This window comes from Phaseolus vulgaris, chromosome 10 (assembly GCF_000499845.2).
Source record: "Phaseolus vulgaris cultivar G19833 chromosome 10, P. vulgaris v2.0, whole genome shotgun sequence".
Lineage (NCBI taxonomy): Eukaryota > Viridiplantae > Streptophyta > Magnoliopsida > Fabales > Fabaceae > Phaseolus > Phaseolus vulgaris.
Window position 1 is genome coordinate 4,606,716 of NC_023750.2, and position 12,723 is coordinate 4,619,438.

At 34.7% G+C, this 12,723-nt stretch overlaps 1 protein-coding gene across 1 annotated transcript; it reads left to right on the forward strand.

The window, feature by feature from the left end:
- The first annotated feature begins 1,291 nt into the window (after positions 1 to 1,291).
- LOC137819004 (uncharacterized) lies at positions 1,292 to 7,851 on the forward strand. The gene is given in 6 exon segments (XM_068622699.1): positions 1,292 to 1,450; positions 1,958 to 2,168; positions 2,510 to 6,140; positions 6,494 to 7,364; positions 7,367 to 7,592; positions 7,685 to 7,851. Coding segments are annotated over 6 exon segments (5,154 nt in total). The 3' UTR covers positions 7,741 to 7,851.
- The last annotated feature ends 4,872 nt before the right edge of the window (positions 7,852 to 12,723 follow it).

Below are 12,723 nucleotides of genomic sequence, written 5' to 3' on the forward strand. Positions count from 1 at the left end.
ATTCTTATCACTTTCTTCTCTTTTCTTCTTTATTCTTTCTTACTCTCATATCTTACAGAGTATGTGCATGCATGAAATTTTAGTTCAGATATTGAAAATAAAGATAAGGATAGTCTTTCCTATACTAGTTTATTATTATGTTTATATAATTGTTAGAATTAGAGAGAAAGAAATGAATTTTTTTTAAGGGGAAATATATTGAGTGTTCTAAGATTGGTGTTGAATATAAGATTTTTTTTCTTTATTTTATTATTTTTATTATGACTGTTTTATATTATTGTCCGAATTAGAGAAAAAAGATTTGAGGATTTTTGAAGGAAAAAAAGTATCTCAAGGGCATTGTAAGACTAATTTTGAATATAAGGGTAGTCTTTTCAATAGTTTATTTGTTTTATTATAGTTGTTTTATATTATTGTTAGAATTAGAGAAAGAATTTAGAATTTTTGAAGGAAAAAAAATTTTGGGAGCATGTAATGTTGAGTGTTCCAAGATTTATGTGGAATGTAAGGGAAGTATTTTTTTAGTTTATTATTTTTATTGCAATTTTTTTATATTATTGTTAGATTTAGAGAAAAAGAATTAAGAATTTTTGAAGGAGAGAAGTATTTTGAGAGCATATGATGTTGAGTGTTCTAAGATTAATGTGAAATGTAAGGAAAAAAATATTCTCTATCATTTTGGTCATATTTGTGTTATATTATGGTTAGAATTAAGGAAAAAAGGATTTTTAATTTTTAAAGGAGAAAATATATTTTGATAACATGTGATGGTATGGATTAAAGATTGATGTGGAATACAAATATTTAGTTAATATAAATGGAATTTTCTGTGATAAGATTATTAGTATGATCGCACCTAATGCCTTTATCAACATTTTCTCTGTTTTTTTTATCTTTTCTCTTTAGTGAATGAAATTCATTGAAATCACTAATTTAATCAGTGATGATTTTAGTAAACTTATCCAATAGTAGAGAGAGTCTCACAAACCTTTATTTTGAGTAAATAAATTAAAATATGTTATAAATTTTTATTCTCCCAATTGGAAAGTGCAAAGGTCTTGGAAGTTCAAAGGTTCTAAGCCCAAGAGTCTAAGAAACTCACTAACTAGTTTTATTAATGAACTTTTAATTTTAATAACAACAATAATTGTAAATTTAATGATGAAGTAATCCAAGAGTGTCCTTAGACTTTTCATCTCCTCAACTTCACTCTTTTCTGTTATATATATTAACTTTCTCTAACCCTTTGGTAGTGATTGTGATAAGTGATCAAATAGTTGTAAGCTAGAAAATGGTTACACCAAAGGAGCACATTGAAGAAATACGAAAGAACAAATTTTCCATTGGCAAAGATCCAAACCCTTTGATTGAAGATTTGCACCAAGCTGTCAAAAATCTGTCTGTTGAGCTTTATACCAAAGATGTTCACTTTCTGATGGAACTCATTCAGGTTCCCACTTACTACTTAGCAACATACATCTCAATGTTTCAATGTTTTTCCCCATCTTAGTGTTCAATGTTGTGTTAGCAGTTCTTCTTATTTATTTATTTATGCAATGTTAGATTGAATATGCAATCCAACGTAAACGATGCTAACAGAAACTTGCAAGGAGATATATGTCACCACCTAACTTGGTGCTTTCTGTGTAGGTTGTGTTGACAAAATAACATAGGGAATCATTTTGATGCAGTATAGTATTTTATGATAGTACATTTATGTAATTTTTCTAATATTGTTAACATAATCTGAATCATTTTGAATTCTGGATTTATCCATTCATTATATTTGATAGGGCTGCTTCACAATGTAAAGTTGTGACATGTTAATGAGATCAGAAAACAATTGATGCCTATGAAGTATTTTCTATTATTTTTGTGTTCAATTTGTTGCTTCATGTAGTAAATAATTAAACTGGAAGATAATATACCACTATCAATCTACTGTTACTTTTAACAGAATGCAGAAGATAATTTGTACTCTAAAGGAGTGAAACCTTCACTGGAGTTCATCATTACATCCAAGGACATTACAGCTACTGGTGCTCCAGCTACACTACTGATATTCAACAATGAAAAGGGTTTCTCCCCCAAAAACATTGAATCTGTATGCAGTGTTGGACGCTCCACAAAGAAAGGCAACAGAAGCAGTGGTTACATTGGAGAAAAAGGTACGTGCTCTCTCTTATCTGTCTCAACAAAATATATTGTAAGCTTGTTACAAAGATCTTGTTTTCAGTGAAGAAAAAAATAGTGTTTAAATACCAGAATGAATTATTCATATATCCCAACAACGTATTTGAATCAATGCAATGCCTTGTCGTTAGAGCATGACGGTGTGTTTGTTTTTTTTTGTGGATAATACTGCTTTTGTTGTGAAATATATGAACTCAAATTAACATTGGTCATCTATTTTGAAAAACCACAGTAATCAATTAGCATGATTAATATAAGAGATTTTTTCGAGTTAAAGGTGGTGCATGACATAATTTTCCCTTTGGTTGACTTGCAGGAATTGGGTTCAAGAGTGTGTTTCTGGTTACCACTCAGCCTTATATTTTCAGCAATGGATATCAGATACGCTTCAATGAGAAGCCTTGTCCACAATGTGGCCTTGGGTATATAGTTCCTGAGTGGATTGAGGAGAAGCCAACGCTTCAAGACATAAAGAAGATATATGGTGGTGGAGTTGATTTGCTTCCAACTACAACAATTGTCTTACCTCTGAAGCCAGATAAAGTCACTCCTGTGAAACTGCAGTTATCAAACTTTCATCCAGAAGTTCTCTTGTTTCTTGCGAAGATCAGACATCTTTCTGTCAGAGAACATAAAGAGGATTCCAAGGAAAATAAAGTCAGTGCAATATCTATTTCTAGTGAGGTTAACTTTGTTTCCAGGAAAAACATGAATGCTGAGTCCTACACTCTGAACTTAACCGCTGTGGAAAATGGTGTTTCTGATAAGGAATGCAGCTACTATATGTGGAAGCAAAAGTTTCCTGTGAGGTTGGAAAATGTGGTTGAAAGGAGAAAGGATGTGGAGGAGTGGGTTGTTACATTAGCCTTCCCACATCAGGATAGGCTTAATAGGGGAATGAGCTCATCTGGGGTCTATGCTTTTCTTCCCACAGAAATGGTCACTAATTTCCCATTCATAATTCAAGCAGATTTTGTCTTGGCATCTTCTAGGGAAACAATTCTCATGGATGACAAGTGGAACCGTGGAATACTAAAATGTGTTCCAACAGCTTTCGTAGATTCATTCAAAACCCTTATCTTAGGGTCAGATCAAGCTCCTGTTTCCACTTTGGCAAACATGTTCAAATTCATTCCAATCAGAAGTTCTCCATACGAGAAGTTAAACTATGTGAGGGAGAAAATAAAAGAGAAACTGCTTGAAGAAAATATTATTCCCATAGAGACGTACAAGAAGCAGAAGCACTTCTGTAAATCACATGAAGTAGGACGGCTTCTGCCTGAGTTCTGGAATGTTTTGAATGATGCTCAGGCTGAAGGAATACAGTTGGACAACCTATCTTATGGTAAAAGGAAAATCTTGAGTTCTGCTCTTGATATGAGTCAGTATGATGGCATACTCGAGTTTTTAGGTGTAGAACATGTTAAAGCTCGCTGGTATGCAAAGTGCATTCAGAGTTCCAATTTTGTGGATAGATTATCTGAAAAATTATATCTGAAGCTTTTACTCTTTATTGCCACAAATTGGGACTCGTTCTTTGGTGAGTCCAACATGACGGACATTCCATTGCTTAAGTATGTGTGTTCTGATGGGAGTCTGTCACATTGCAGTGTTTATGATTGTGGAAATGGGTCCATACAATTGGTTCAGGCAGATTCCAAAAAGTCTTGTCCTCGTTCTTGGCTTATTAGTTGGAACAGGCTATTTTCTTGTGTAACCGATCAATATTTTATCCCAGAATTTACTCAGCATGCTATCTTAACTTTTCCCCAAAGGACTACTTTGCTGGATTGGCTAGAAAATGAAGTCCGATTTAATACTTTGAATGTGTATGACTTTGCAGAAAATCTTTGCAGCTCCATAGGAAACAACTCCAAGCTTGCCGTTATATATGCCAATTTCCTATATCATTCTTTTTCCAAAAATTACATTTCCAGCTTTGAAGTTGACGCACTCTGTGAGTCTATGCCAATTGTGGACAAGTATGGCAATGTGAATGAATCTAGAAATAAGGTTCTTGTGCCAGCTAGAGTAAGCAATTGGGCAAAGTTGATGGTGTCAAATCCTTGGGTGAATCAAAATTATGTTGAGATGGGAGAGGTATACTTGAATAGGTCTACTTATGCGGGTCAATCTACAGACCACCAGAAGCTCATAGAATTCATGACTGATCACCTTGGTGCTTCTGATATTCCAGATTTATACCCTCCCAATGCTGGATTTTCTGCGGCAGATACACGACTTACAAAAGAGAATGCCTTTTTGTTCTTGCGTTGGATTAAGAACCAAAATTCCAAGTTAGGTGGTATACCACAGAGATTCCTAGAATGCATAAAGAATGGCAGCTGGCTCAAAGTTACAGTCAATGGATGGATGCCACCTTCAAAGTCATTTCTAATTGAATCATCTTTGGGAAAAACTCTGGAAAGTTGTTCTTCTCTTGTGGACATTCCACTCGTTGATGAGACGTTCTATGGAAGTCGGATACATCACTATAAGAAGGAACTGCAAACTGTTGGTGTGATGCTCAGTTATGAGGAGGCTTGCGAATTCATTGGAAAAGAATTAATGCATAGAGCAGAAAATTACAATTTAAGCCGCAACCGTGTTATTTTGATGCTTGAATTCATTAAATGTCAGAGGGAACGTGTTCTTCCTTTAGACAAATTTGTTAACAGCATCAAAAAAGGTAAGTGGTTAAAGACATCTCTTGGTCTCAGGTCTCCCAAGGGATCTGTGTTATATGATGAGGAATGGAAAATTGCTTCACAAATTAGTGCTATTCGTTTTATTGATAGAACTTATTTTGGTAAGGAAATTTATAATTTCAAAGAGGAGCTTATGTTGCTTGGTGTGATTGTTGGCTTTAGTAGAAACTATCAAGTTGTCATTGATCATTTAAAATTACCATCAAACTTTGCCAGTTTGAATGCTGAGGCGTTTCTGTTGTTGATGGAATGTGTAAAGTTTTCCTCTGCCTCGGTTGAACTTGTGAATTCAATCAAGACAGCAAGCTGCCTGAAGACTAACATGGGTTTCAAAGTTCCAGGTGATTGTTTTTTGTCTGATCCTGTATGGGGCTGCATTTTGGAGGTATTTGGTGGTCTTCCTGTGATTGATAAAAAGTTCTTCGGAGAGAGGATTTTCAGTTACAAAGGTGAATTGAAGCAAATAGGGGTGGTGGTTGACTTTGAGGAAGCTATCAAAGAATTTGTTGGTCAGTTCAAACAGAAGGCATCTGATGATTCCTTTAGCCAACAACACGTGAAATCGTTTCTTTCATGTCACAGACTGCTGAAGGGAACTGAATATAAATTTCCTGCTGATCTCTTAGCGACCGTACGAAGTGAGAAGTGGTTGCTTACCAGGATTGGTGGCTATAGTGTTCCAAGAGATTGCATTCTTGATGGTGTGTCATGGAAATCTATTTCTTCAATAACTTGTCTTCCTTTCATTGATGACAGTGACAACTGTTATGGTACAGAAATTCATGAGTACAAGGAAGAGCTGAAGAGCTTTGGTGTTGTTACTGAATTGAAAGATAGGGTGAAGTTTGTGCTTAAATATTTGAATTTTCCTTCAGATCCCTCCTCCATTGCTCCTGAAAGTGTCTTTTCTTTTCTGGAGTGTATTCGACTTCTACTCAAAGGGGCTGTGTCGCCCCATGATGAAGCCTTCAGAAAAAGATTGTCTACAAACTGGTTGAAAACACATGATGGTTATAGGTCTCCAGATCAGTGTGTGTTGTTCGATTCCAAGTGGGGTGTGTACTTCAAGCCAACTGATGGGCTTTTCATTGATGCCAATTTTTATGGTCCCCAAATTTCATCTTACAAAGAAGAACTCAAAGAAATAGGAGTCATAGTTGACCTTGAGGAGGGATGTGTTTTGGCTGCTAAGTACCTTGACTCTCTCTGTGATTTTAACACTATCATGGAAATATACAGGTACTCAAGCATATTTTTTTCCTCTAGGCAAATATTCTCTCAAGCATATATTTATTACTCTTTTCTGTTCATACTTTTGTCCAATGAGTTATTAGTATTTTCTATTTAATAATTGGATCACTATACGAAATCAGATTATAGAAAGACTTGTTACTGTGAGTTTCTGTTATTAGAATTTTAGAATAGACAACATTTTGTTAATGTGACTTCTGTTAATAACTTCGATTTACAAAATAATCTTTTGTTGTCAATATGTTCTTTTGTTACAGACTTGTTATATTCTTTAGTCAATAAGATTCATGATACTTATGTTTTTTTTCCGTCTAATTATGACAACATTTTGGATTTTTTAGGTACTTGCGTGAACACTGCAAACCTCAGGATATAGGAACCACAAAGATTTGGATACCAGAAAGTGCAAAGTGGGTGCATGCAAAAGAATGTGTGATACATGATACTGATAATCTTTTTGCTTCCAAATTTTATGTTCTAGAAGATATCTATGATAAGAAGATTCTTCCCTTTTTCTCCTTAAAGATGGAAGTCAGGACTAAGCCCTCAGTTGATGATTATGTCAACCTTTGGAATGAATGGGAGAGTTCAGTGGAACAGCTGTCATACGACAAGTGCCATAAGTTCTGGTTATTTATGTTACACCATTTTACCTTACATACTGAGAAAAAACTTTCTGAAAGGTTCCTGAAGCTTCCTGCTACTTCAGGCAACAATGATATATTCTTACTAGAGAAGAAAGATGTTTTCATTCCTGACAACCTTCATCTGAAGAGGCTATTTGAGATGGAGAAAGTCTTCGTCTGGTATCCTCAGAACTTGGTGCCATCATCTAGGAATGATTTATCTGATTTGTACAGAAAGATTGGTGCTCGAAGTGTCTCTGAGTGTATATGCACTGAATATCCCTCACTGCCGAATGTTGTTGAACTTAAGCAGATTGATGCTGCTAATGTTTGTAATGTGAAGGTGTTGGTGAAACTTATTCTTGGTTTTCTTGCTTGTTCCAGCCTTAAAATGGAACCAAACAAGAGGCATGAAGCTGTCAAAGGTCTACTCAACTTAAGTTTCTTTGAAATCAAAGATTCAATAAATGTAAGTTATAGTTTGTCATTATCATCAGGGAACATCATTACCAAAAGGGAAAACAGAATGGTTCGTTGGGAGAGTCAAAGTTCAATGTTTTCACCCAAATGAACTGGCATGGTGAAAATGCTGGCTTGGTGAAGTATGCAACATATTTTTCAGAAGCCATATCAGAGGGTGTTTTGATGGAGAATCACGATCATGTTGCTCTACTCTCTGAGCTCATCAGATTGGCTTTTTTGCTGAAGTTCAATGAGGAGGCAATTGACTTCCTCATGGACTCCAAGAACTTGCAGATTTTCTGTGAGGATGATGACTTCCTCAGTTCTGTATTTGGATCCACAAGTATTTATGGTATTTTTTGTTATCATTTTATATACCAGTTACAATTTATTTATTTTATTATTTTTAATTTTCTGATTCATAGTGTTGTTTTGTTTTTTCAGCAAAGTGTTTCTATGAGATCACATCCAGAATTTTGTGGAAGACATGGAAGAGATAATCCTCGCTTGATTTTCATGGCCATACTTACATATATTATTGTGTTCTGTTGTCTGCAGTAAGTATATAAAGTTTATAATCTTTGTTTTCTATTTAGTCTATGTATGGACGAAGTACCAAAAGTTGAATATCTATATGAGTGTTTCATTATCTTTTTCAAATTTTTTCCTTTCTTTTTGTCTGTTCTAACTGTGAATAGTTCGATTAATTTGCTAGTGGACCTTAAATTGAATGAGTTTGTAAAACTCGTTTATGTTGAAAGGTAAAACCAATATAAAATATTTACAGATCTTCTGTAAAATTGAATTTTTGTTCATTTCCATTGACACTTACTCTTTTACTATATTTTTAACAATATAAAAAATGAATTTTCTATTTATTTTAGATAACATCCCAACTTTGTAATATAATATATATTTTTATACAATATTTTAAATCATATTGTTATTATATAATTAAATATTTTATTATTTTTCAAATCCAAATGTATTATATAACTAATTATTTAATTCATTAAAAATAAAATTAAACTAAATAATAATAATAATAATAATAATAATAATATAAAAAGTAATATTAAGGAGGAGTTAATTTTTTCTTTTCATGACTAAAGTAATAAAAAAGATTTTTTTTTTTTTAAGAAAGTTATACTACCTATTGTCGGTGATATAATTATTATGTGAGTTAAGTCATAATCGAATTATGACACTACGGCTACACTTTTAAGTAAAAACACTTGTTATCTATAATTTTTAGTCTAAAAAATTGGTATGAGAAAAAAGTTTATAAGTTTGAATTCTAATAGAATAGTTGTTGAGAGAATTGAAATTCTATTGTTTGATACCAAATGCCCTAAAACTTAACTTCTTTCCTCCAAACTCACTTTCATAATTTCTCATTCAACTTTTTCTCCTATAATACACAAAGTACATTTCTCATGTATTTTTCACGCTCTTCATAAGATTGAGTATACGTGGATATAATATATAAAGAGTACTTTGTTAAACTAAGGACAATTTTTTTTTTATTCATGGAGTCCATCAATATTGCAAGAGCATTAATTACCTCAAAATAAATCACCACTTACATACTTGTAATGACCATATATGTATAGACTTCTTAATTTTAAATTAGAATATTCATTATCTTTTAAATAAGTATAAATTAAATCTATATGTTTTTACAAAATGTAATAGTTATTAAATTCAAATTTATCATAATAATTAATTTATGATAATGATTATTAATATATATATATATATATATATATTTGTGGTTATAATAACCTAAAATTGGAAATAATATTATTATCACGCTAAAAAAATTTGCATTAATTGTAGTGGTTTTAATATAATGGTTTCACACAATTGTCATAATTCTCAAGTACCAATCAATTTTAAGATCTCTTAGAATTTGACTTAAACTATTTTTGTTGGACGCAATTCTAAAAAGATTATCTACTTTTTACAGTTGTGCGATTTAGGCAAAGTCAAGCTAATACTATCCAAAAAAGAGATAATTTAGAAATGCTCATCATAAATAAAGATGTTAAAGTTGATGAAAATGCTTATTAAAATTATAGGAAAAATGAAATATTACAAAAAACAACTTCATTATTCCAATACAACAACCTGAACAAGAAGTTTATGAAGTGACAAAAGATACATGCACACTTTCTTTTCCTATACAACAACTAGATTCTTCACTAGAGTTAACTTCTAAATGAGAAAATGTGTGTATAAATATAAAATGATAAAAAAGAATCATGTTTGGTAACTTCTTGCCTACATGGAAAAGATGTCAATAGACTTAAATGTGTTCACACAAAAAATCACAATCTTGATGGCACCATACAAAAGAACAAGGAAATAGTAGTCACTAAATAATACTCAACAACTTGAAGTTGTCTACAATGAAATGTTTGTGCTAGTTGCTTGCCAAGATACAGGTAAAGCTTGCAACACGAAAAGGTTGGAGTATTCACCAATTGAATTTCAAGCAAACTTTTTTAAATGATGTTTTTTGAAGAAGAAATATACATTGAGCAACCTCAAATGAAGCTATAAAGTGTTAAAGCTGAGAAAAGTTCTATATGACTTAAAGAAAACTCCTCAAGCATGGTATAACAAAATTGATGAGTACTTCATTGGTCAAGAATTAAAGAGAAGCAAGAGTGAGCCAACATTATACATCAAGACTCAAGGTCAATATGATACTCTTATTGTCTTAATATACTTAGACGGTCTTATCTAAATAGGAAACAATATGAAGATGATGTTGGAACTGAAAAAAGACACGGTGAGAACATTTGATGAGAAGAGAATGACTCCAGTAGAGATGCAAATTAGAAGAGAAAAGAATTTATGTTACACATGTGATGAGAGGTTCACTCAAACCATAGATACCCAAATAAACATATATTTTTGCTTCAAATTTATGACTGAAGACCAAGCAATCGATCTGGACCCTCCTCTCTATGTAGAACAGATATTAGAGACGAAGCATCATCTCTCTTACAGTGCTTTAAAAGCAACTAATGGTCTGGGCACCTTGAAATTTCAAGGACAAATTGTTAGGACACAAAATCAGGATAGGACTTAGAAGGTATATTATAGGAAAAATGTAAGGAATAAAGGGTAAGGTAGCGGTTAGTGATTTGTAAAGTAGCATTTAGTGGTTTGTAAGGTAGCGGTTAGTGGTATTTAAATAAAGACCAACCGGTTTAGTGAAGGTGGTTACATTTTTTGAATTCAGTTTGGTAAACAGGGAAAATCCTGTGTAAAAGGAATAATTGTTTCCTTTGTGGATGTTGTGAGTGTAAAGTGCAGAAGCAATAATACATAGATTATTCAACAGAATTTGTGTTCTTGGTTTATCTTTGGGTGTGTTTTTCTTGGTTCGTAACAAATTGGTCCGACCTGTCGAATAAAAAAAAGGAAGTGAGGATGGAACAGAGAACTGTGGCTTTAAAGAAAGTAACTAGCGAACAGGGGAGGTTAATGACGGAGATGAAGACAAACATTAACAACCTAAAGACAGACATTAGCGGGCTAAAGGAGAGCATTCTTGACATAAAGGAATTTCTGCAGGAATTCAAGAAGGGAGATAGAATGTCCGACGAAGGGGAAAGCTCGGTGAACGGGGAAGAAAGAAGGGAAGACCGGTCCAGACATGAGAACAAATTAGATATGGAAGAGGAAGAGGAATTGAAACCCTGGGTCATAAGGGTGGAGTTACCTAGTTTTGAGGGTGCGGATCCTTCGAGATGGTTAGTTAGAGCCGAGAACGTCTTCGAGGTACAAAGTGTCTCATCCTGAGAAAGGTTGCAGTTGGCTTTCATCAGCATGGAGGGCAATGCCAATTCGTGGTTCACTTTTTGGAGAAATAACGCCAAGAACCATTCTTGGGAAGAATTCTCCATGGCATTGAATCAGAGGTTTGGCGGAAAAGAGAGGTGTTCCGTGTTTGAGAAGCTGGCCAAACTTAAACAGAATGGGAGAGTGGAGGAATACATTCAAGAATTTGAGGGGTTAGTGTCACAGGCGCCGCCGACAGGGGAGAAACAATTGTTGGGGTATTTCTTGCGAGATTACAACCCATGATTCGAAGCCAGATTAGACCTCATGATCCAAAAGAGGTGATGAGAGCAATGGAGATTGCCCTTGATGTAGAAGAGACTTTCAAGAAAGAAAAGGGGGGCAACAACGGGTTCAGGAATATGGCGTCATTTAGACGTTCGGGAATTACAGACCATACCGAAGTGTATAGGGGAAACAGTGGGCCGATGACGTCTAGTGTGGCTAGCAATGCGAGAAAGGAGACTGCTTCCTCCAATAGAGAGTTTCAGCCAGGAGAAGGATCAAGGAACAATGGTTCTAGGACACTCCCTTATCCGGAGTATGTGAGACAAAGGGAAGAAGGAAGATGTTTCCACTATGGAGGGGCGTACAGTCCAGGACATCGTTGTCCAGAGAAGAATTTGAGGGTAATTATTTGTACAAAGGATGAGAGAGGCCCAACAGAGGAGAATCAGGGGTTGTTGGGGTAGATGGAGGACAATGTAGAAGAGGAAGAAGAGGAGAAGGAGTATCGACGAATGGAGTTATCCCTTTTTTTCTGTTGGGGGACTAACACAACCTCATACCATGAAATTACAGGGGACCGTGAAGGGTAGAACCACAATGGTGTTAATATAGTGGGGCTAGTCACAACTTTATCTCTATAACGTTGGTCAATCAATTGAGATTACATGTGGAACCCTCACCTACGTATAAAATGAGACTAGGGGATAGCCATAAAAAGACAACAAACGGATGTTGTCTTGAGGTAGAGGTACATCTTGGAGACTATATGGTCAAAGAGACCTTCTTCCTATTTGAGCTAAGGGGGGTGGATGTGATATTAGGGGTGGCGTGGTTGGAAACTTTGGGGGAAGTGAAAGTAAATTGGAGGACGTTGACCATGAATTTCTGTATGGAAGGTAAAAAGGTGCATATTAGAGGAGACCACAGGTTAGTTAGAACGTTGGTAACTCTAAAAGCACTAAAAAAAAAATAAGGAGATCGAGGCGGTGTCACTTATATGGGGGATGGAAAATGCTGACCAGTCAAACCCAAATCAGTCCTGGAGTCATCAAGAGCTCGTTTGTTTGACGTTGTCACAAGCAGCGGATTTGGAAGAGGTTTTGAAGGAGTATGAAGGGGTTTCTGAAGAACCCAAACAACTACCTCCCAACAGGGAAATTGACCATAAAATTCCCATTAAAGCAGGAGTAGACCCCATCAATGTAAAACCGTACAGATACCCCCATCTGATGAAGACGAAAATAGAAAAACAGGTGGAGAAAATGTTGAAGATTGGGATAATCATACCAAGTAATAGTCCCTACTCTAGTCCGGTGATCCTCGTAAAGAAGAAGGATGGCAGTTGGAGATTTTGCTTTGACTACAGGGCTTTGATTAAGGCGACTATTTCGGATAAGTTT